This window comes from Monoraphidium neglectum, assembly GCF_000611645.1.
Source record: "Monoraphidium neglectum strain SAG 48.87 unplaced genomic scaffold scaffold00061, whole genome shotgun sequence".
NCBI classification, from domain to species: Eukaryota; Viridiplantae; Chlorophyta; class Chlorophyceae; order Sphaeropleales; family Selenastraceae; genus Monoraphidium; species Monoraphidium neglectum.
This window is the reverse complement of record NW_014013567.1, coordinates 1-19,973: the sequence shown is the minus strand read 5'-3', so window position 1 is coordinate 19,973 and position 19,973 is coordinate 1. Positions and strand designations below refer to the sequence as shown.

At 64.0% G+C, this 19,973-nt stretch overlaps 6 protein-coding genes across 6 annotated transcripts; 2 read left to right on the top strand and 4 right to left on the bottom strand.

Moving 5' to 3' along the window:
• Positions 1-331: 331 nt before the first annotated feature.
• Positions 332-2,296, bottom strand: MNEG_0715 (hypothetical protein; the record flags this gene model as incomplete). The annotated part of the gene is made up of 1 exon (XM_014050803.1): positions 332-2,296. One exon carries the CDS (start codon positions 2,294-2,296, stop codon positions 332-334), a length of 1,965 nt encoding a protein of 654 aa, XP_013906257.1.
• Positions 2,297-2,623: 327 nt separating this feature from the next.
• MNEG_0714 (hypothetical protein) lies at positions 2,624-3,926 on the bottom strand (the record flags this gene model as incomplete). Its single annotated transcript, XM_014050802.1, has 3 exons — positions 2,624-3,103; positions 3,499-3,630; positions 3,831-3,926. 3 exons carry the CDS (start codon positions 3,924-3,926, stop codon positions 2,624-2,626), a joined length of 708 nt encoding a protein of 235 aa, XP_013906256.1.
• A 536-nt stretch (positions 3,927-4,462) lies between these two features.
• Positions 4,463-7,326, top strand: MNEG_0713 (Carbohydrate/purine kinase; the record flags this gene model as incomplete). The annotated part of the gene is made up of 7 exons (XM_014050801.1): positions 4,463-4,645; positions 4,843-4,920; positions 5,192-5,318; positions 5,625-5,884; positions 6,203-6,337; positions 6,590-6,862; positions 7,048-7,326. The coding sequence occupies 7 exons, from the start codon at positions 4,463-4,465 to the stop codon at positions 7,324-7,326; spliced, it is 1,335 nt and encodes a 444-aa protein (XP_013906255.1).
• Positions 7,327-9,590: 2,264 nt separating this feature from the next.
• MNEG_0712 (hypothetical protein) lies at positions 9,591-10,584 on the bottom strand (the record flags this gene model as incomplete). Its single annotated transcript, XM_014050800.1, has 4 exons — positions 9,591-9,686; positions 9,857-9,955; positions 10,167-10,361; positions 10,576-10,584. The coding sequence occupies 4 exons, from the start codon at positions 10,582-10,584 to the stop codon at positions 9,591-9,593; spliced, it is 399 nt and encodes a 132-aa protein (XP_013906254.1).
• A 3,246-nt stretch (positions 10,585-13,830) lies between these two features.
• Positions 13,831-14,250, bottom strand: MNEG_0711 (hypothetical protein; the record flags this gene model as incomplete). The annotated part of the gene is made up of 1 exon (XM_014050799.1): positions 13,831-14,250. One exon carries the CDS (start codon positions 14,248-14,250, stop codon positions 13,831-13,833), a length of 420 nt encoding a protein of 139 aa, XP_013906253.1.
• Positions 14,251-14,448: 198 nt separating this feature from the next.
• MNEG_0710 (chromatin remodeling complex subunit) lies at positions 14,449-19,924 on the top strand (the record flags this gene model as incomplete). Its single annotated transcript, XM_014050798.1, has 7 exons — positions 14,449-15,516; positions 15,750-15,827; positions 16,259-16,465; positions 16,623-17,594; positions 17,962-18,261; positions 18,608-18,765; positions 19,273-19,924. Coding segments are annotated over 7 exons (3,435 nt in total), but the record flags the coding sequence as incomplete, so codon positions are not given.
• Between the last annotated feature and the right edge of the window lie 49 nt (positions 19,925-19,973).

Here is a 19,973-nt window from a genome sequence, read left to right as displayed (position 1 = left end):
GGTTTGGGGGAACCTGCTTCAGCTGAAGCAGGTTCCCCCAAACCTGCCGCAAGCCACAAAGCTGCTTCACCATTGTGAGATGAAGGCACCACAAGGGGTGGCACTGACGGATGGCTCGCTGCGCTTGGATCGCGCAGCATGCGCCTTTGTCATGCAAGCATATCAGTGAGCAAAGCCAAGCCACCCAAAGCCTCACGCCAGGGCAGTGTTACACAATGTCAACAAACGCCTGAAAGTCTTTGGACAGGCGACACAAGCAGCTGCTGGCAGGTGCGCACAAGCGGCTCTAATCAAGACAGCATGGATTTGGCTCTTGTGGCATCACTACACATCACTGGCAGAAACTCTCGGCACCCAGAATGGCGCCCCTCACAGTGACCCTGTGCAGGCACACCCACGAGGTCCCCTCCCCCTGAGCGGATGCCACCTCCAGCCGCACACCGTCTGCCATAACAGCCCCACCGTCGGCTGCAACGGGCAGCTCAACCTTGGCCCTACCCGCTGTGACAGACGCAGCTCCCGCCCTCTGCTGAGTGTTGAGAGTGGCTGCATCGATCAAGACGAATGAGCCGCCCGAGGAAGGCGCCTCAGTGCCTGGGGGAAGACCGGCGGCATCAGGTTCTCCTGTGGCAACCCTTGGGTGACTTGCAGCGCCTCCGTCGCCGTCTGAGCTGTTGAATGGCTGCGCCCGCACTGCCCTTGGGGCAGTGGCGGGCAGCGCCCACCTGGGCGGCTCTTTTGGTGCGGTGCCTGTGCCACCGCGGCGGCCGCTGCTGCCACCGCTACCAGAAGTGGCGGGCGGCTGGGCTGCGAGGAGTAAGTGCAGCTCAACGGATGTGATGTTGGCTAGCCCAGGCAGGCGGATGGACACAAACGCCGGCGGATCCAACGGGTCGGCGCCCAGCACGAGGGGCAGGCACCTGCCCGGCAGCTGCCGCGGCGAGAGCAGCAGCGCGTCAGCGGCCGGGTGTCCGGCACGCGCGCGCCACCCGCCGCCCACCTCCGCGGCCGCCTGCCGGCGAAGCCGCAGGCGCTCGTGCCAGGGCAGGTGCTGCACGTAAAGCGGGGAGTGCGCTGCTACGGTGGCGCCGCACGCGGCCAGCGCCAAGTCTGGCATTGGCAGCCGCTGCCTGACGATCTGCTCGAGTTGCGCCTCTAGAGCCTGGCTGCTGGCCGGCCGCGCAGGCATCGGCCACACCCACTCCCCTCCACCCAGTGGTGCGTCGGAAGCCTCCTCATGTGCTGTCCCTGAGCTGCCGGCCGCAACCGCCCCTCCAGCGTATGCGCCTTCGGCACTCCCACGCGCCGCGCCCGCCGAAACGGCCCGCCGCGCGGCTGCCTGCAGCGCGGTGAGCTGCGCAGCAAGCCTCTCCTGCCCTTGACTCAGCGACCCGACCTCTGCCGCGCACTGCTCAGCACGCGCCTGGGCAAGCTGCAGGCTGGCAGCGACGTCTCTGGAGATGGATGCCTGCAGATCACTCAGCTGTCCCCTCAGCGCCGACAGCTCTTGGGCCTGCCGTTGCATGTGCCCCTCATAGCTGGCGAGGGCGCGCGCCTGCCGCCCCATCGCCGCGCGCTGCGTGAGCAGCACACCACAGAGCGCGAGCAGCAGCAGAAGGAGCAGCAGGCGCCCGGGGCCGGCGCGGCGCGCGGCGTGGGCTGCGCCAGCGGCGGTTCGGCCGAGGGCGCGGCGCAGCGGCGACGTGATCGGGGCAGCGGAAGGGGGCGCCTGCTCCTGCGCTTCCTCCTGATCATCGGCACTGAGATCAGGGCTGCGGCTGCGGCTGCGCCCGCAGCCGCAGTCGCCGTCTGCAGCGCCGCTGCTGGGCGTGGCGGCAGCCGCTCGACCACCGGAGGGCGGCGGCGCGTCTGCGCCAGCCTCGTCAAACGCCAGACGTGCACCCCAGCTGCGAGCCGGCGTGGCCGCCACAGCCTGGGCTTCAGAGGGCAGGACGTCTTGATCGGCATGCGCAGCAGCCGCTGCTGTGTCGCTTGTCCCTAGGATGCCGTCATCGCCGGCGGTGCCGCGCACTCCGTTCGTCTCTTTCAAGCTGCTCAGCGTTCTACCCCGGTCGTCACCCTCATCAACAAGACGCAGAACGGTCTTCGCGGAGGATCGTATGGCCTTGACGAGAGGCGAGACTGCGTCGGCTGCTCGAGCGGCCAACGAGGCCGGCGGGGCGCCCAGATCCGGATCTTCAACGAGCTGAGGAGTGTCGTCAGTGGCAGGTAGATCCACCTCTCGAGCAGCAGCGGCCGGCTTGGCTTTGCCGCCACGCTTTCGGCGTGTCGACATGATCTGTGTGATCTGCTGGACTAACTGAAGTATAATAGAAGAGTGGCACAAAGGATATACAGAGCTGAATTTGAATTACATGAGCTCATGCACAGGAACAAGACATGAATTGTTCAAATTGAGAACACAAAACATGCAACAGGAAGCACTAGACAAAGTGACGCGTCGATTGCCACGGGGCTGTCGGCCTGTGCGATAGGTACTCTACACTGCGAGCAACATACAGGTGCAAGCACACGCTAAATGTCATTGATGCCTTGGGAGCTGCTCAAACGCCCGCTGCACGCCGAGCGGCGGCGAATGCTCTCTCTTGGACCACGCGCCATGTCACGCTGACAACCACCGCTCGTCGTTGCAGAGCGGGCAGCCCTTTGGCGCGCTGTGCTCGATCGACTTCAGCAGCCACCTGTCTATGCACTCCAAGTGCATCCTGTGGCGGCACGGCAGCACGCGCACGACATCGCCGGGCGCGTACTCCTCAGCACAGATTACGCAGCTCTCGCCGTCGCTGCCGTGGCCGGCCGCCTCCAGCACCTTGGCCACCAGATCGCCCTTCTCCATGCAGCCTTTCGGCAGCTCGACGTTCATGTTAATCAGCCGCTGCTTCAAATCATGGACGCTCTCCCGCTCAAGGTCGTCTTTGGTGGCCACCACCTCAGTCGGCAGCCGCTGCAGCGCAGCGACGACGCGGTCAAAGTCGGGGCGCCGCTGCTGCGCTGTGCGGCGCGCCGCGGCTGTGGCCGCGGCGGCCTGCTGCTGCTGGTGGCGCTGCTGGAGCATTGCGCGCAGGCCGCCGCGCTGGCGCACCTGCAAAGAGTTCGTTTCAAAACATGCGTCATGTCAAAGGGTGTTCTTGTGTGCGCGCGCGTGAGAGACAGAGAGAGAGAGGGCCCACGCACACACACAGTGAATGTATATGGGTGGTATCACCGCTTGAGAGCGCCCAAAACCTGCGTGATTGACCTGCGTTAGGAGCGGGACCTCCAACCGACTCCAGGCGCAGCCGGGTGCACCAAAGGTGCACTCCGTCCTTGCCAACTCCCCACCCTTCAACGTAATTTTAGGCTGCACCAGAGGTACGCATGCAAACCCTGAAGCCTTCAGGGTCCATGAATGCGCACGCCTGCTGCACATGTGCCCACACAAGGGGGCATGCACTTGGGTCCACGGCCTGCCGGCAGCCAAAGAGCGCTTCCACCCACCATTTGCACGCCCTTGTAGACGAGCGCAGCCAGCACCAGCAGGAGCACAAGGTCAATCGCGTCAAACGTCAGACCTCCATCCTCGTACTCATCCGCCTCCCACTCATGCCGCCGCCGTCGGTCTGCGATCCACTGAGGTGACATCAGCGAGCGTGCGAGGGGCGGGGAGTGAGGCGGAGAAAACAGAGTGCTGCGACACGAACCACTTCATACACGGCCGCTTTCAACGATACAGTCGCCTGCAGGCTGCATAATGCGTCTGTGCCGAGGTATCTGAAGGGCTGGGCTGGTCGCGCGTCTGCATCAGGTGTACGCTGCTTCCCACCCCGCACCTCCTGCACCAGGCTTGACACCAGGCTAACCCCGATGCCGAACAGGGGCCCCAGCCACCAGTAGCGGCCGCCACCAAAATTCACAAACACCAGCATCGTCAGCGTGGTGCTTGGAAGAGACGCTGGACGCGACACACGCTGCGCTGTCCTGCGCTCGCTGGAACGCTCCGGGCAGCGCCGACGAGCGGGGCACGTGCGATGTGTCGTGTGCAAGGCTTAACACAAAAATTGCCGCCTTTTCAATGCGTTTGGCAGCTCCCTCATGCACCGACGGGACGCGGGGGTTGCAAGCTTGCAGCGTGTCTGCAAGGGGCACCGCACTTTCGCTTTGGCCTTGGTGAGTAATCGTACAACAATCTCAGACTTTTTGTATATCAATCGGATTATGCATTGTGCATATAGGGGCCCTTCGATCTGAAAGTGCGGTCGAACTGTAACCCGCAAAAATGATCGCAGCTGGCCCGCGGAACGCCGTTACGGTGTCAAATTGGCGCACGCACTGTAATCCACGATCCCGCACTTGCTGGACAATGGCTGCAGCTGTAGGCTTTCAGGTGTGAAGCGCTATGGGCGCCGCAGCAGTGTATGCCTGCCGCACTCGGCCCAGATGCACAATGAGCAACACAGATGCCATGGGAAACGGTGCTGATAATCAGTACAACCTCTACCATGCGCTTTCGCCTGCGCAGGGCTGCACGACGCCCCTGCCGCAGCCGATCAAGGTCGTCGGGTGCGGGAGTAGCGGCGTCGATTACCTAGCTTCAGTCGCGGCCTACCCCAAACCAGACCAGAAGTTGCGCACAGAGACGCTGGAGGTGGGCACACGCACCGCCGCCAAGGTGCTTTTGCAGCAGCCAGGCAGCGTATTGCACGCCTTGGTGCACCGCAGCCTCGCGCCTCAGTCACCGGGCTGAGGGTTTCTAGGTATGAGCTGCCCTGGATGCAGCAGCCATTTGGCGCAAGGCAGTCCATCCCAGCGGTACTTCTCAACGCCGCTAACTCCACTCCGCAGACCCAGGGCGGCGGCAACTGCGCCAACGCGCTGACAGCTACGGCCCGCCTGGGACTCTCCCCCACGATCATAACAAAGGTGTGTGCAAAGCCCGCCCGCGTCAGAAGTGCCCGCGTCGAAAGCCGCGGCTGCTGCCGCCCCTGCCAAGCCAAGTGGTCGCGCCGCCTGAGCTGCCTTAGTGCGCTGTTGTTGTACTGACTGGCCCGTTGACCGCGAACGTCCTTCTCGTTCCGTCCGCCAGCCGCTCATCTGCACCCTACGTGCAGAGCCCACGGGTATTCCCCAGCTACAAGCGCCAAGGCTCGCCTCCTCCCCCACGCCCCTTGCACCTTCATGTGCACGCATGCAGATCGGGGGCGACGGCCTGGGTGATGGCATCATTTCAGAGCTGGAGGCTGATGGGGTCGACACCTCCCTGGTGCTGCGCGCCAAGGGCAGCCCCTCCCCTTTCACGTACATTATAGTGGACCGCTCCGGTGCGCTCGCAGTGGCTTACGTGTACATGCATGCAAGGCTGTTGGCGAGCGCGAATCAAGCCAGCGGCGGGGCGTTCATCAGTTCATCAGCCTCGGCAGCCCCCCCTCCCCCTACCTCACAGCAGCGCCCCTCCATTCCCAGAGCAGCCTTCCTTTTCAGCAAAGGCAAATCTCCCAACTTTGAGGCAGCCATCAGCATATTTGCCAAGCAACCATCCCCAACCTACACTGCAGCCTTCTCTGCATTTAGGTCTAAGTGAAACAACCACACGCACACCGCCCTGATCCGCCGTGCATGCACCGCAGGCGGCACCCGGACGTGCATCCACACGCCCGGCGAGCCCATGACGCCCTCGGACATGAGCGACGCCCTCATCGCGGCGGCCCTCAGTGGCGCCGCCCTCGTGTACTTCGACGGCCGCCTGACGGAGGCCGCGCTGCTGCTGGCGCGCGCGGCGCGGGCGAGGGGCGTGCCCGTGCTGGTTGAGGGGGAGCGGCTGCGGCCGGGGCTGGAGGCGCTGCTGGCTGAGGCGGACTACGTCGTGACTTCCGCGCACTTCCCCCAGGTGCGAGGCGCGCTCTCGGGTGCGCGGGCATGTACTTGCCGCTGTATGAGCAGGGGTAGGAAGGATGTGTGAATGCACACGTGGTTATGTGGAGGCGATGAATGAGGACGTGCGCCGGGCCGTGGGTGTTGCGCAGGTTGCTGCAAGCAATATGCGGCACAGGGGAAGGGGAAGGCTCGGTCCTACACCGGCGCTGGGGCTGACGAGGATCTGTTCGGTGATTCGGCACGCACAGAGAGCGTGCATGAAGCGTGCACCCAACCCTTGCGTCGCAATCCTCGCACCCAAACCTTACAACTCCCCTCCTACTGGGCCCAGGAGTGGACCGGGGAGGCCACAATCGGCGATGCCATGGTGGCGCTAGCGCAGCGCCTGCCCCGCGCGCGCGTCATCATCACGACCCGCGGGACCAAGGGCAGCGTGCTGCTGCGGCGTGCGGGCAGTGGCGAGCAGGTGAGGAACCCTGGGCATGACGCACTACGCGCCGTGGCGTGCTCACCCCGAGCGATGCCCTGGGGGCGCACCTGCGTTGCGCTGCGCAAACAGCATATGTGTCTGCTGCATGTGCCTCAAGTACCCTTGGGCAGCCCCCCTCTACACGGTGAGTTTTTCAAGCCTGCGCCCTTCGGGCCCAACCTTTCTGTCCTGCGAAGCCTCTCCCACGTCACTCTGCACCTGCCTGCCCGCCTCACCTTTCGCCTGCAGCCCTCTGGTCCTCCACGCCCATTGGATGACATCATTGCTGACCTGGAGGCCGAGTCCCTGAGCACCCACAGAGGACAGGGCAACGGCAGCGCAGACTGTATCTCTTTAAATGGCATAGCCTTGTCGGGTGGCGACGTGGCGTCCACGAAGGGTGTCGAGGCGCTGATGTTTTGGGGAGGTAGGGATGAGGGGTCGGCGAAGCAGCGGGCAGCAGCAGCTGCGGAGGCAGAGGCGGCACGCAACGCGGGCGGCGGCGCTGCAGCAGGCTATCAGGTGCGTGTGCGCATCAGGGGCTGAGTGCGGTTTTGTGTCCGTGTAGTGTGTTACGTGTGTTGGGACAGGATTGGCATGACCTGGTGACTGAACATGTGAACTCACATACAAACAAATCGTGCTGCCTGCCGAGCCTCCTACCCAACCCAATGCTCCTCACACTCCGCACCCATGCCCACCTGCAGGCCACAGCGGTGGGCGCACCAGGTGCAGATGCCGTGTTGGCACAGGTGTTTGTGTCCCCCGCTGCCGGCCTGCCCAGCGACTTGGTGGTGGACACCACCGGCGCTGGCGACTCGTTCATAGGGTCTGTCATCTACGGGCTGGTGACGGGCATGGCTGTGGACCGGCTGATGCGGCTGGGGGCAGTGGTTGCTGCCTGCAAGTGTACCGCCCTTGGGGCGCGCCAGGGGCTGCCGCGGCGGCAGCAACTGACGGCGGAGCTTTTGGGGGCGCAGCGCTGATAGTTACGAGGCGCTTGGAGGAGAAGTCAGGGACGGGTGCATCCTCCAAGCCTTATCACAAAGAACCACCTATGGGGTGGTGTGGCCGGGTCTGTTATGTCATTTCTATGTTGTCTCATTAATTTCGTATGGCAACAAACAATTTTGAGCGTCTATAACGCTCTTTCCGAATGCGATTTTATCTTGGAGGGGTGAGTCGGTACAGGAGACGGTGGCAGGAAAGGTTGGTGAGGACTCTTTTTTGTGATTTGGGTTACTCTCCCGGACACCCGGTAAGGGCATAATGGCCTGGAGACAACTATTTGCAGTGTCCTTCCTGGCCAAATGACTGAATGGCAGGCACATGTACATACGGCGTAACCGCCAGGCACCACAGGCAACACAGCAAGCTGGATGGCGGGGGTAGGAGTAACAAGAGGGGCGGGGGCAGGAGTAACAAGAAGAGCGTGCATGGCCGATGGGTACATCATCTACGAATCCGAAGGGGCCTTCTCCAAATGCAGGGGCCGAGAAAGGCAATAATGGGCCAAAGAGAGTCTCAAGTATTGTGAGCTCACACGACCCCGGAAACGCATCTCACTGCGCAGGCGTGGCATCGTCAGCCGCGCAGGAGCGCGCTCCCCTGCACCGCAGACTGCCTGTCTGGCCACCATGCACCACTGAGCAGCCCCCGCTGTCTCGCTTTGAAGTTGCATCGCCGCAGCAGTGCTGGCCCTACCGCCCTGGTGAGGTGCGGCTGCAGTCGAACGCACCAGCGGCATGCACAGTGCCTGCGGCAGAGGTGTCGCCTGGGCGCGCTCTACGCCGCAGCTGGTGCCGTCGCAATTGCATCTATCACCAGGGGTGTATGGTGATGAGCATGGCCTTGGTGCCCGGCATCATGGTGACCGCAAACCCGCCGCTTTTGTTAGGATTCCAGTACTTCTTCACTTTCAGTCCCGTCCGCAGTGGTGGTGGCTGTGCCCCACGATTCAAATGTCAGGCGTGATAGGTGAAGCTGCCAGCAGTTTGGGGGCGGGGGACGGGGACGTCGCGCGGCACGGTGTGTGGGTGCGTGAGGGACAAGACTGGGCCGAGCCTTCGTTGTTGGGCCAGGGGTAGGGGTAGCGGTGGTTTGCTGGTCCTGGGCGCGTTATGCTGTGCTTTATTCATCAATTGCGCCCCCGCTCAAGAAATCCACAAAGTGCGGTGCATCCTTGAAGTCAGCTATGCACCATTCGCACCCCATGCGGGTGCCACCCCTGCTATCTAGGACCCCAGCCGTTGCTGGCCCCTCAGCCTAGACCCCCTCGCCTGATAGATGGTGCGAGTTGTTCCCCCACCTGCCACCTCTCATACAGGCCGTAGCCGGCATACAGGTACTCCACAGCCGCCTCATTCCTGAAGCGCCTGGCCTGGTTTAACATTGGAATGGAACGGCACCCTGGTGGTCTGGTGCGGTGGACCTAGACCTGAGCGGGCATAACGGTGGGCATTGACGGATGGCCCAGGACACGGCCACACGCGACAAACCAGCAGACCAGCTCCCTACGCATCTCGCCTCAGCAAATGTATCCTGCTGGCCTCCTTTGACGAGGCAAGCATGTGTGAGGCATCTTCCACTTTGCAATCATCCCTGCCTAAACATGCACGCCACTAGCACACTTGCGCGCCTGCAACCCTCACATCCCAATATATACTGTGTGCACACGTGCGCACCCACGCACACACACACACACACACACGCACGCACGCACGCACGCAGGTGAGCATGCACACAATGTTGCAGACTCACCTGCTCTACAATCAGCCGCACGTCCACCCCGCAGTCCTTGGCGTTGACCTTGTTGACCACGAGGACCCTCAGATCACCCGCCTTGCGTGCTGCCCTTGAGCACCCACGCCTTGCATGCGTTGACCACCTGGCGCCCCACCACTGACGCGCCCCCCGGCCAGGGCCTGCTGCAGCAGGAGGTACCCAAAAAACGGCATGCGCACGCGTACGCGCCCGCCGATCACGTCCACGGCATTATAGTTGGCGTTGTTGGTCTTTGCGAGGCTCTGCGGCATGATATATTTGAGGCGACGGCGACTGATTGCAAGCGCAAGGACAATAAGGGCCACCCTGAGTTCTTGATGAGTGCTGCAAAATTGCCCCTAACATCCAAGCTCAAATGCACTTCGGGCGCGTTTTGCATATTTGGGTGTCAGGAAGCGGCAGCAGCGGGCTATGGCGATCATGCAGTGAATCTTGGCTTTGGTGCACAGCCCTGCCTGGTTGCTGCTCACCCGGTGAAAATTGATGCCGTGCGCGCCATGAGGCACACCTCAAGGGCACTGTCCAGCACCCACACGGCGCTGCCCGCCACATCAGACACGCCCTGCGGGCAAGGAGCGCCCCTGCGGCTGCTTGTACAGCCGTCGCTTGTCAGGAGCCGCAGGGGCTGGGTTTGGTACTCCGCAGCAATGCCACAGCTACCACCCCACCCCTAGGACGGAAACCTCTGTTGTCATTTCGTGCCTTTGAAGACCTTCCCGGTCTTGCACGCACCTGTACACCGCCGTAGCTGAGCAGGGCTGCCTCAGATACCCTGACTGGCAGATTGTACATTTGAGCCAGCTTGACCAGCTCAAGCAAGTTGGGCATGTCCTTTGTCCAGAGTTTTGGGGTCGTGAGGGGATTGTTCATGAGTCATGGCGAAACAGGGTGTAAAATTGTGAAAATGGGGGTCTGGCAATTTGGCAAGCCATCAATTGGCAGGCGTGCAGCTGCGGGCATCGCCCATTTTGTTGGTCCAGTTCATGTTGCTGGCTTTGTCACACACAAGGGCACGCCGTGATGGTGAGCACGATATACCCACCATGACTTTGTCAGACAACAGGTCCTCAATGTTGGGGTTGCTGAAGATGTCCCCTGCATAGACATGCAGCGTCACCATGTTGAGCGTCGCAGCGACGCTGTCCAGCCACCACTTGCGCACCGCCGGGTGCATGTTGAGGCTGCTCCAGCCGGGGCCAGCGAGGACGGGCTTGCCGCCAGCCGCGGTGTTGAAGACCTTACGGGACACAGGGACCCATTTGTTGCTGCGCCGCGTGTTGGGTGCCGAGTCGTTTGAGTGAGCCTGAACAGGAGATTCAACAGTGGAGGGGGCCAATGCACTGGAAGCACACTGACGAGAAGGCAGCATGCAGGCACAAGTGCACTGGGCACGCAGATGGTGGGCTGTGAGCGGGGCAATGGGGCCCCGGGGCGCGCGTGATGAGCCTCACTTGAGCCATTTCTCAGGTTTGGAGTTGATTGCACCCGGCTTGCCGCCTGTTGGCTTCAAGGAGTATCTGCACGCAGTTTATGACAGCCAGAGCACACTCATGCTCACAAGGCCAGAGACTAAGCGCGAAATCCATGATTTGCCTGGCAGGTCTTCAAGCGCCACAGCGTGCAACAAGGCGTGCGGTTGATAGGCCCAGAACCGCTGCAGCATCAAGTTGCAGTGTGTGATTATTCTCTGCCCAACTCCTCACATGTCAGGCTCGTTTCCGACCTCGAAGCTCTCAATGGCGCTGGCCGGCAGCGCTTCCTGCAAGCGCTTGACCTGGGCCTTGCTGATTGCAGCCTGTTCAGAGTGCAGATTGATGCCCAGGATGTACCTGGCCCCTGGATGACAGGCGATATGGTTGCATGTGATATATAAGTATGTGTGACCGACGTTGGTGATCATATTGGACCAAAAAGGTGCAGTTCCAGCAGTACAATCTTGACAGATGCAGCCTTCCCTCTAGGTGGAAGGGACGCCAGCATTTGCCGAAGGATCCATTTCAAACAACCTTCAGTGCATTTCTTGTGAATCTACATCGCTGCCGGAAAACCCATCAATCTGGCCTGGTTGTCTGCCCTGAACCCACAGACCAGCACAGTCCACCTGTGGCCTTGTGGATGGTGTCGAGCGCTTGCAGCACAGGGTTGCTCCAGACACCCTTCATCCGACCCGCCGCCACGGCGCCAACGCGGATGATGAGCGGCCCAGTTTTGTAGCGCGTCAGCTGCTCGAGGAGTCCAAGATAATCGCCACTGGCCACACCGAGCATGTCGTCCAACTCAAAGGATAGGCCCAAAAATGATCTGCAGTATGTACCCACCCAAACGCAAGTGCAGGTGTTGCAGTGGACACAAGGGCGTGCACGAGAGAGAGGTTGCTTTTCAGTTGTTGCAAAAACTGCACCTCAAAAGCGCAGTCCAGTCGTTGAGAGTTGGAGTGCGCCGCTGCACCCCATCCGGTGCTGCCAGGCGTCTCCTCATTTGCTGAGCAGTCGTGAGCCAAGATGCATTGCTGGCGTGATTGCAAGCAACAGCGCAGTTGCCGCGGCAGCGGCTGTCAACTCAGCGCACGCCCTGCTGCGCTTGCACCACGTCACCACAAGGAGCACAAGCCGATCTGCTGTGCAGCGCGAGCAGCCAACCTGAAACAGGTAGCCATGGGCCGCTCCGTTACCGTGGACGCGGACGAGCGCCCCCTGCTTCTCATACTCCCTGAGGCTTGGATGGTATGGATCAGACCATCCTGCCAAGAAAGGACGTCAGTTGTGCCTTAGGCGCTCATTAGCAGCAGCCATGCAGGCGGCTGATGGTGAGGCACCGCAGCGGCGATGCCATGCATGCATACCTAGTGGACTGTGGCGGTTGTGGTCAAGGCTGGAAGTCAGCCTGATTCTGCTTGATTGTGGTAGAGCCTGCGCTCCTCCTTACCGCGTGCCTTGTGCTCCGTATGCACGCCTTTCATCACGTTTGAGCTGGCGCGCGCAAGGGGCGGTGCTGCCAACAGCATCACCAGCGCGGCCACAGTGAGGACTGCAGGCCACAAACCGCGTGTATAATTCCAGCTTCTATATCGAACCATGTTCACACGCACGATCTGGACAAGGGCCGCCTCACAATTCGCTGACGGCAGGTACCTGTGCCGCGACAAGACTGTACCGTTTTGCCCGCTGTGATTACTTGTGCCTAGGGCGCGACGGGTAGAAGATGACCTGATGACGTAGGCCTAGATCTGCGCTGTCGTCTACTGCGCAGTCACCGGTTTGGGCTGTCACCAGATCGCTGGGACCCTGGACTGCTCCGGTGTGCCCGAGGACCGCTCAACACGGATGATATACAGCCAGCGCAGCACTCGCATGGTGCTGCTGGAACAACGACGTGCACAGGGTACGCAGGTGACGGCGCATTGACACACCCTCGCAAGCCGTATCCAAGTCCCGGCGATGACCATGTCCTCAAGCGCTGCTACCCAGGTGAGGGAGCGGCTGAGCAGCGAGCAATTAGTAAATGCCAAGTGATAAATTCAGTCTGTCATGCACCGGAGGACGTTGACTGGGTGAAAAGGCTTTCTGATATCAAATCATGCCGTCAACAATCGCAGGGTTCATACGCGGTCGCAAGTGCACTGACAAGTAACGGAATCAACAGGTGGGGAATGCAATGAGCTTGTGGGTTGCAACAGTCCAGGCCTTACAAACACAGTCTTCGCGCGTGGCGGTCGCTGCTGCCTGGGCCCGCGCCGCAACCAGCTGTACCCAGAGGCCTTGAGCAAAGTAGGACTAGCTGTAACAAAAGTGTGTCATTGGAATGGCCCTACCGTCACAACAAGCTAGGCACGCAGACTGTGCGTGCAGACCGTTGCGGTTACAAGAATCAGCGGTGCCGGCATGTTGGTATCATACATGGCTGCCCACCTTACCTAAAGCACGCTGCTTTTGTATATCAGAACAATCTCAAGTACACCAACATCTCACAGCGTGGGAGCTTCAACTGTGCCCACAGGCGCCCATACTTGCCTCAGACCTGGCCCAGACGAGCAGTATCATTCAGTCGTCAGCTGCCAGGCGGCAGCATGGCACCCAAAAGGCCAGGCCATGCGCTCGCCGAGCGAGGTCTTGTGTCCAAAATCATGTAGTCGACATGAAATCTATGTTTGATTGTTTATGTGTATATGCTATGTACATGGTACACAGCGCGCCGATGCCCTGGGTGAGCGAGAGGGCTGATAGGCGCTGAGAGGCTATTGGAAGGTGAACATATATCTCAGAGACAACATGAGGTGCGTTGCAAAGGTCGGCCGAGCCCGCATGGTCCCACCGTGCTTCCTAGTGATCCTGCTGATCATTGTTTTGCGCACTGCAGCGGGCATGACTACGACAGTGTGTTTCAAAGGCTACTACAAGCTCACTCGGAGGCGGTGAGGGCGCAGAGGGACAGTTGCATGTGTGCAGCGGTTGCGAGAGCAGTGCTGTCGCTGCTCGCAGCCAGCAGCAGCCCCTGCGGACGCCGTGTTGCGTGATAGACCCCCTGTCTCTGCCGCATGGCTTTGCTGTCATGCTCCCTCCACGAGAGCTGAGCCCTACATCGTGTCGCCATCAGCGACGCAGCCTGTCACCACTGACTGTTTGCAGGAGGCGAGCCGTGCGGCCAATGGCCACCAGGCCACGGCCGGCCGCGCCGCGGGGCCTGCCCCGCTGGTGTTTGGGGACCAATCAACGGACAGCGGGCTTGGACAGCAGCTGGGGCAGGCGCAGGCGTCCCTGGGATGGCCGGCGCTCAACCTGGGAGCGGCAGCCCCACAGCTGCAGCTGTACACCCCCCTTGCGGCCAGTGGCGGCGGCCTGCCCGGCTACCAGCCAGGCTACCAGCCAGGCTACCAGCCAGGCGTAGGACTCTTTACCCAGGGCCAGCAGCAGCAGCAGCTGCAGCAGCAGCAGCAGCAGCAGCAGCAGCAGCAGCAGCAGCAGCAGCAGGAGCAGCAGCAGGAGCAGGAGCAGCACCAGCAGCAGCACCAGCAGCAGACTGGACATGCACAGGCTGTGGTTGCAGACCTCCGGCGGCAGCTGCCCCCATCCGTACTTGCAGGTGCGCGACAAACGGCGCCACAGGCCACCGCTCTGCAACACTCGCATGCGCCATACAACTGTCCAACACTCTTGCGGTGGCGGCCCCTCTGCCTCAAGTGCGTTCTCTGTTGACGCTGCACCCCTGCCGCCGCAGGTGCAAAGCGCCCAGCGCCGCTGGTCGACGCCGCCCAGCCAGCACCAAAGCGGCCATTGCAACACGCACGCAGCGCGTCCCCCGTTGCGGTCATAGCGGCCGCCCAGGAGATGCTGCAGCGCACCGCACCGCAGCAGCAGCAGCAGCAGCAGCAGCAGCAGCAGCAGCAGCAGCAGCAGCAGCAGCAGCCGGCTCCGGCGCGGCGGCTGCCGCCGTCCATGACGGTCGTGCCCGCTCTCCCTCTGAGGCAGCAGCAGCAGCAGCAGCAGCAGCAGCAGCAGCAGCAGCAGCAGCAGCAGCAGCAGCAGGAGCAGCAGGAGCAGCAGGAGCAGCAAAGGCCGGATGTCATCGACCTGTCTGGTAGCGCCGGTGCCGAGCCGCAACCTGCATCGCGCAGCGGGGCGTCTGTCAACGGCCTTGGTCGCGACGCCCACGCCAGCGGAGCGGCCTGGGGCCACCCACATGGGCTTCCCGCGGGCGCAGCCAACGGCGGCGGCCGCACGGTCAGCACCTACGCCCAGCTCAAGGGGGCCATGGAGCAGGTGCAGCGCCAGCTCAGGGTCGCTGACCCGCGCTCGGCGCCCGCCTCGGGCGCGGGCGCGGGCGCGAGCGCGAGAGCGCCGGCAGCCGGTGGGGCGTCTGCGGACGTCGCGGCCCTCTTCCCCGAGGCGTCGCGCCACCTGGCTGCGCTGGAGGAGGAGCGGCGGTGGCGGGAGAGCCTGCCGCTGGTGCCGCAGCAGGGCCAGGGCTCGCAGCAGCTGGGGAATATGTTCAGCAACGGCGGCGCCTCGCTGTCCCAGAGCTTGTCGCAGCTGCGGCAGCAGCTGCAGCTGGGCGGGCCGCCGCTGGACGCGCCGCGGCACACGGTCACCACGCGCCTGCTGCCGCAGTCTATGGCACGCGCGCCGTCGAGCGGCGCGTCCCTCCTGCCGCGTGTCAGCAGCGGCAGCCTGCCCCTCAGCCTCAGCCTCGGCCCCGGCCTCGGCCCCGCGCCGCAGTTTGGAGCTCTCTCTGGCCTCCCCGCCCCCGGCTCCGGCGGCAGCCTGTCGCCAGGGCGGCTGGCGCCGGTGTCCGAGCGCGGGTACCTGCGGCCGTCTGGCGTGGAGGTGCAGCGCGCCATACAGGCCGTGATGGAGGGGCTGAGCATGGCCGGCGACCAGGAGCGGGAGCCGCCAGAGGTAAGGCCTCCTCCCACTGCCTTGGGGGTGCGCAAGGGGGGCGTACAGGGGATCGTGTGGGGTCAACAGGGAGGGGCGGCGCCTCACTCGGCAGGCGCTAGGGCGGAGCAAGGGGTTGGGGGCGCTAGGAGGCAAGGGGCCGCAGGGTCGCAGGCGCCGGCTGGGCGTGTGCTGCGCCAGCGCCGGCATCGGCGGTCACCCCTCCTCCCCCCCCCCCACAACCCGCGCTGCAGATGGCGCTGGGCGTGCCGCTGCTGCGCCACCAGAAGCTGGCGCTCTCATGGATGTGTCGCCGCGAGCGCAGCCGCAAGGTGGGCACAACTTTCATTGTCTCTCGTCCCTGTTCACACACGCGCACACACATACACACACACCCAGTCTCTCTCTCTTTCTCTCTCTATGTATACCTCGCTTAGTCACACAAAACACATAGCGTATGCGCGTGTGTGCATGCACCTACGTTCGTCTGTGCGCGCGCACACAGGCGCACACACACATGCACACACACACACACACACACACACATGCGCGCACACTGGGCCATGCCCAGCTTTCTCCACGCCATCTGCCCGCGCCGCTGCCGCCATGCCTGACGACCGACTGACTCATCTGCTGCCCTGGTCCCGGCCCCGTTGCTTCCAGCGCGTGCCATCGTTGGGGCCCCGCCCCCGCCGCCTCGCGGCCCGTGCTCGCCCTATGCCCATCCTGAAAGGCCCGCGGCCTCCATTTCCTATCGTGCCAGGTCTCTGGGGGCATCCTCGCAGACGACCAAGGCTTGGGCAAGACGGTCACCACAATCTCGCTCATTCTCACCCACGCGCGCGGCACGGAGTACTTGGACGAATGTGGCAGCGGCGACGACGACGACGAGGCGGCGCGCCGGATGCAGCGGCGCGCGGGCGGGACGCTGGCGGGCGGCGGGGAGGGGGCCAGCGGCAGCAGCGGCTCGGTGGGTTGCAGTGCACTCGGCCACGACGAGGGTGACGCATATGTGTGTCGTTGCAGTTGGCTTGCGGCCCAGAGACGGTGCACAAGCCCGGGCCGCGACCCTCGCCACACACACACGCCTCTGCCGTGCCTCTCTGCACTTCTCCCTCCGTTGCCAGGTGATTGTCATTGAAGACGATGATGAGGATGACGGCGCTACAACCTTGAGGGGAACGGGAGCGGGCCGGGCCGCAGCGGGCGCGGGCGATGACGATGACATCATCGAGTTGGACGACAGCGACGGCGGCGCCCCCCTGTATGAGCAGCAGCAGCGGGGTCGTGACGGTGGAGGGCAGCAGCATCAGCAGCAGCAGCAGCAGCAGCAGCAGCAGCAGCAGCAGCAGCAGCAGGAGCGCGTGGCGCGGCGGCGGTCCCTGGTGGTTATATCCAGCGACAGCGACATTGAATGCGTAAGGGAGACGCGCGTGGCCGCGGCGCGCCCCGGGGCAGCGGCTGCACAAGGGGAGATAAAGCATGAGGAGGCTGAGGTGAAGGCGGAGGTTGATCATAAGCCTGATTTTGCACAGTCGCTGGCCCCATCTCACCACCAGCAGCAGGGCGAGCAGCAGGAGGACCAGCAGGAGGAGCAGCAGCAGCAGCAGCAGCAGCAGCAGCAGCAGCAGCATCCGGCAGGGGCTCTGATCTGCAAACAGGAAACGCCATTGGACGTGGACGCACAGCAGCTGGCCCCTGCCCCCATCGACGCCTTGCCACTTAAATCTGGGGCAGCTGCGGCTGCGGCGATCCTGCTCTCCAACGGCGCCCCTCTGCCTTTCGTGAAGCAGCACGCCTCGTCGCAGCTGCCGCCCGCCACAGCACACGGTGCGAACACCTGGGCGGCGCCTGGCAGCGTGAGCTGCACCGAGGCGGTTCCCGCTCCCAACGGCGTGGCGTCGCTAGAGGAGCGCAAGCGGCCCCCCCGGCAGCGCAAGCAGCAGCGGCAGCAGGAGGGGGGCAAGGAGGAGCGGCAGCTGGTGGAGGGCGGCACGCTGGTGGTGTGCCCGACGTCGCTGCTGCACCAGTGGGCGCGCGAGCTGCGGGAGAAGGTGCACCCAGGGGCCGGCGTCACCGTCCACGTGTACCACGGGAAGGTGAGGTGAAGCTGCTGGCGAAGCTGGCGGACGCGACCCACCTGTGTCTGCAAGGGCATGCACACACCGCGGCAGCAGTGTGTGTGTGTGCTTGCGCTCGAGTGTGTGTGTGTGTGTGTGCATGTGTGTTTGTGAGTACTCGTGAGAGTGTCTGCGTGTGCGTGTGTTAGCTCCACGGCAAGCAGGACTTGCATTCCACGGACCCATGACCCTGCGTGCCACTAGCCCATGACCCGACGAACCCCCTCTCACGCACCGCCCCTCACACACCGCCCCTCACACACCGCCCCTTACACACCGCCCCTTACACACCGCCCCTCACACGCCGCCCTGCACACACCGCCCCTCTCACCCTCAACCCTCTTAGGACAAGGTGGAGCGCCCGTCCGCGCTGGGCCTCTTCACGGCGGTCCTCACCACGTACGGCACGCTCGCGTCGGAGGCGCCCCTCAAGCACCGCCAGGCCGCGAAGGGGCACAAGAAGGGCGGCGGCGGCAGCAGCGGCGGCGGCGCTGGTAGCACGGGCGGCGGCAGCTCGGGGGCGTGCTTGGAGGGTCCGGATGATGGGGAGGACCCGTGCGGCGCGGGCGGCGCCGCCAGCGGCGGTGGCCGCGGGGGGACGGGGCGGCGGAAGGGGCCGGCGCAGGACGGCGGCGCACTGTTTCAGGTGTGTGTGTGGGGGGGGGGAGAGGCTGTGATCGCCAGGGGCGCCCCTGCACAAGTAGAGGGGGGCGCACTCTTCAGGGTCCCGCCCCGGCTTCGGTGGTTTGCGGGGCGCCCACTTTTGGCAGTCGACAGCTGGGTCTGTGGCGGCGCGGCGCCAGCCCCCGCCCCCCATCGCGCGCCCCACCGCCCACGCTTCTCCGACGCCACGCCGCTGGCGCCCGACCCGCAGCCCCGTCGCCCCCGGCTGCGCCCGGCTAGACGGCAACGCGCCACCCCCACTCCCCACGCCCAACCACCTCCCTCCACAACCCCTCCGCCCCTGCGCCCCCTCTTTTCCCAACCTCCAGGTGGCGTGGCAGCGCGTGGTGCTGGACGAGGCCCAGAGCATCAAGAACGCGCGGACCCTGGCGGCCCACGCTGCCTGGGCGCTCAGGGCGCGCCACAGGTGGTGCCTCAGCGGGACGCCCATACAGAACAACATCAACGACCTGTTCTCGTACTTCAGGTGTGCGGTGGGGAGATGGGTGTGATGATGCGCTCTCTTGTGTATGTGTGTGTGCGTGCGTGTGTGTATGTGTGTGTGTGTGTGTGCGCGCGCGTGCGCGTGCGTGCGCGTGTTGTGTGCGCGTGTGTGCGTGTGCACGTGTGCGTGTTCACATTTCTAGGTGCTTGTCTCTGTCCGTGCATGTGTAATGTCACGTGTGTGTGTGTGTGAGTGTGTGTGTGTGTGTGTGTGTGGTGCTCCCGCTTGCACTCAGTGTGCACCTGCAGGACTCACAGGCGCCACACCGCCGGTATGATGTTAACAGCACGTGCAGCCTCCCGCCGCGCACGCAAGCATCGCTTCAGACTGCTTTTCCGCCTTGCAACTGCGCTTGCACGCAGGCCTCCGCAGCCCGCGAGCCCTGCAATCAAAGACGCTCTCTGGCCCTGCCCCAAGATACACACCCCTCCTCACCCGCATCACCCCCGCAATCCACCTCGCGCGCCCCCTCCCCCACTGAAACAACAGGTTCCTGCGCTACTCGCCCTTCGACCAGCCCCGCTACTTCAAGGCCCACATCAAGGACGCCGTCGCCCCCTCCCAGCCCGGCGAGCGCGCCGAAGCCGGCTACCGCCGCCTGCAGGCCACCCTGCGCGCGGTGCTGCTGCGGCGCACCAAGCAGACGCGCATCGCGGGCAAGCCGATCGTCGACCTGCCCGAGCGGCGCCAGGAGGTCGTGCGCGCAGACTTCAGCGCGGACGAGCGCGCGTTTTACGACGGGCTCGAGGCGGAAGCTAAGCGGCAGCTGGCTGCGATGGAGCGGGAGGCGGCTGAGGCGGGCGGCGGCGGCGGGCGCTACATGAACATGCTGCACCTGCTGCTGAAGCTGCGGCAGGCGTGCAACCACCCCTGGCTCGTCCGCGGCGCCGGCGGCCGCTACGGCGCGGCGAGCGCGGCGGAGCGCGCCGCGGCGGCGCGGCTCAGCCCGGACCAGCGCGCGGCGCTGCTCGCGGCGCTCGGCGCGCGTGATGCGCAGTGCCCCGCGTGCGGGGACGTGCCCGAGGAGCCGTCGGTGTCGCGGTGCGGGCACGTGTACTGCCGGCAGTGCGCAGCGGCGCAGCTGGAGGGCGCGGGGGCGAATGGTGACAGCGAGTTCCTGTGCGGCGCGTGCGGCGGCGTGGTGCGCGGCTGCGACGTGTTCTCGGGCGCCGCGCTCGAGGCCGTCGCGT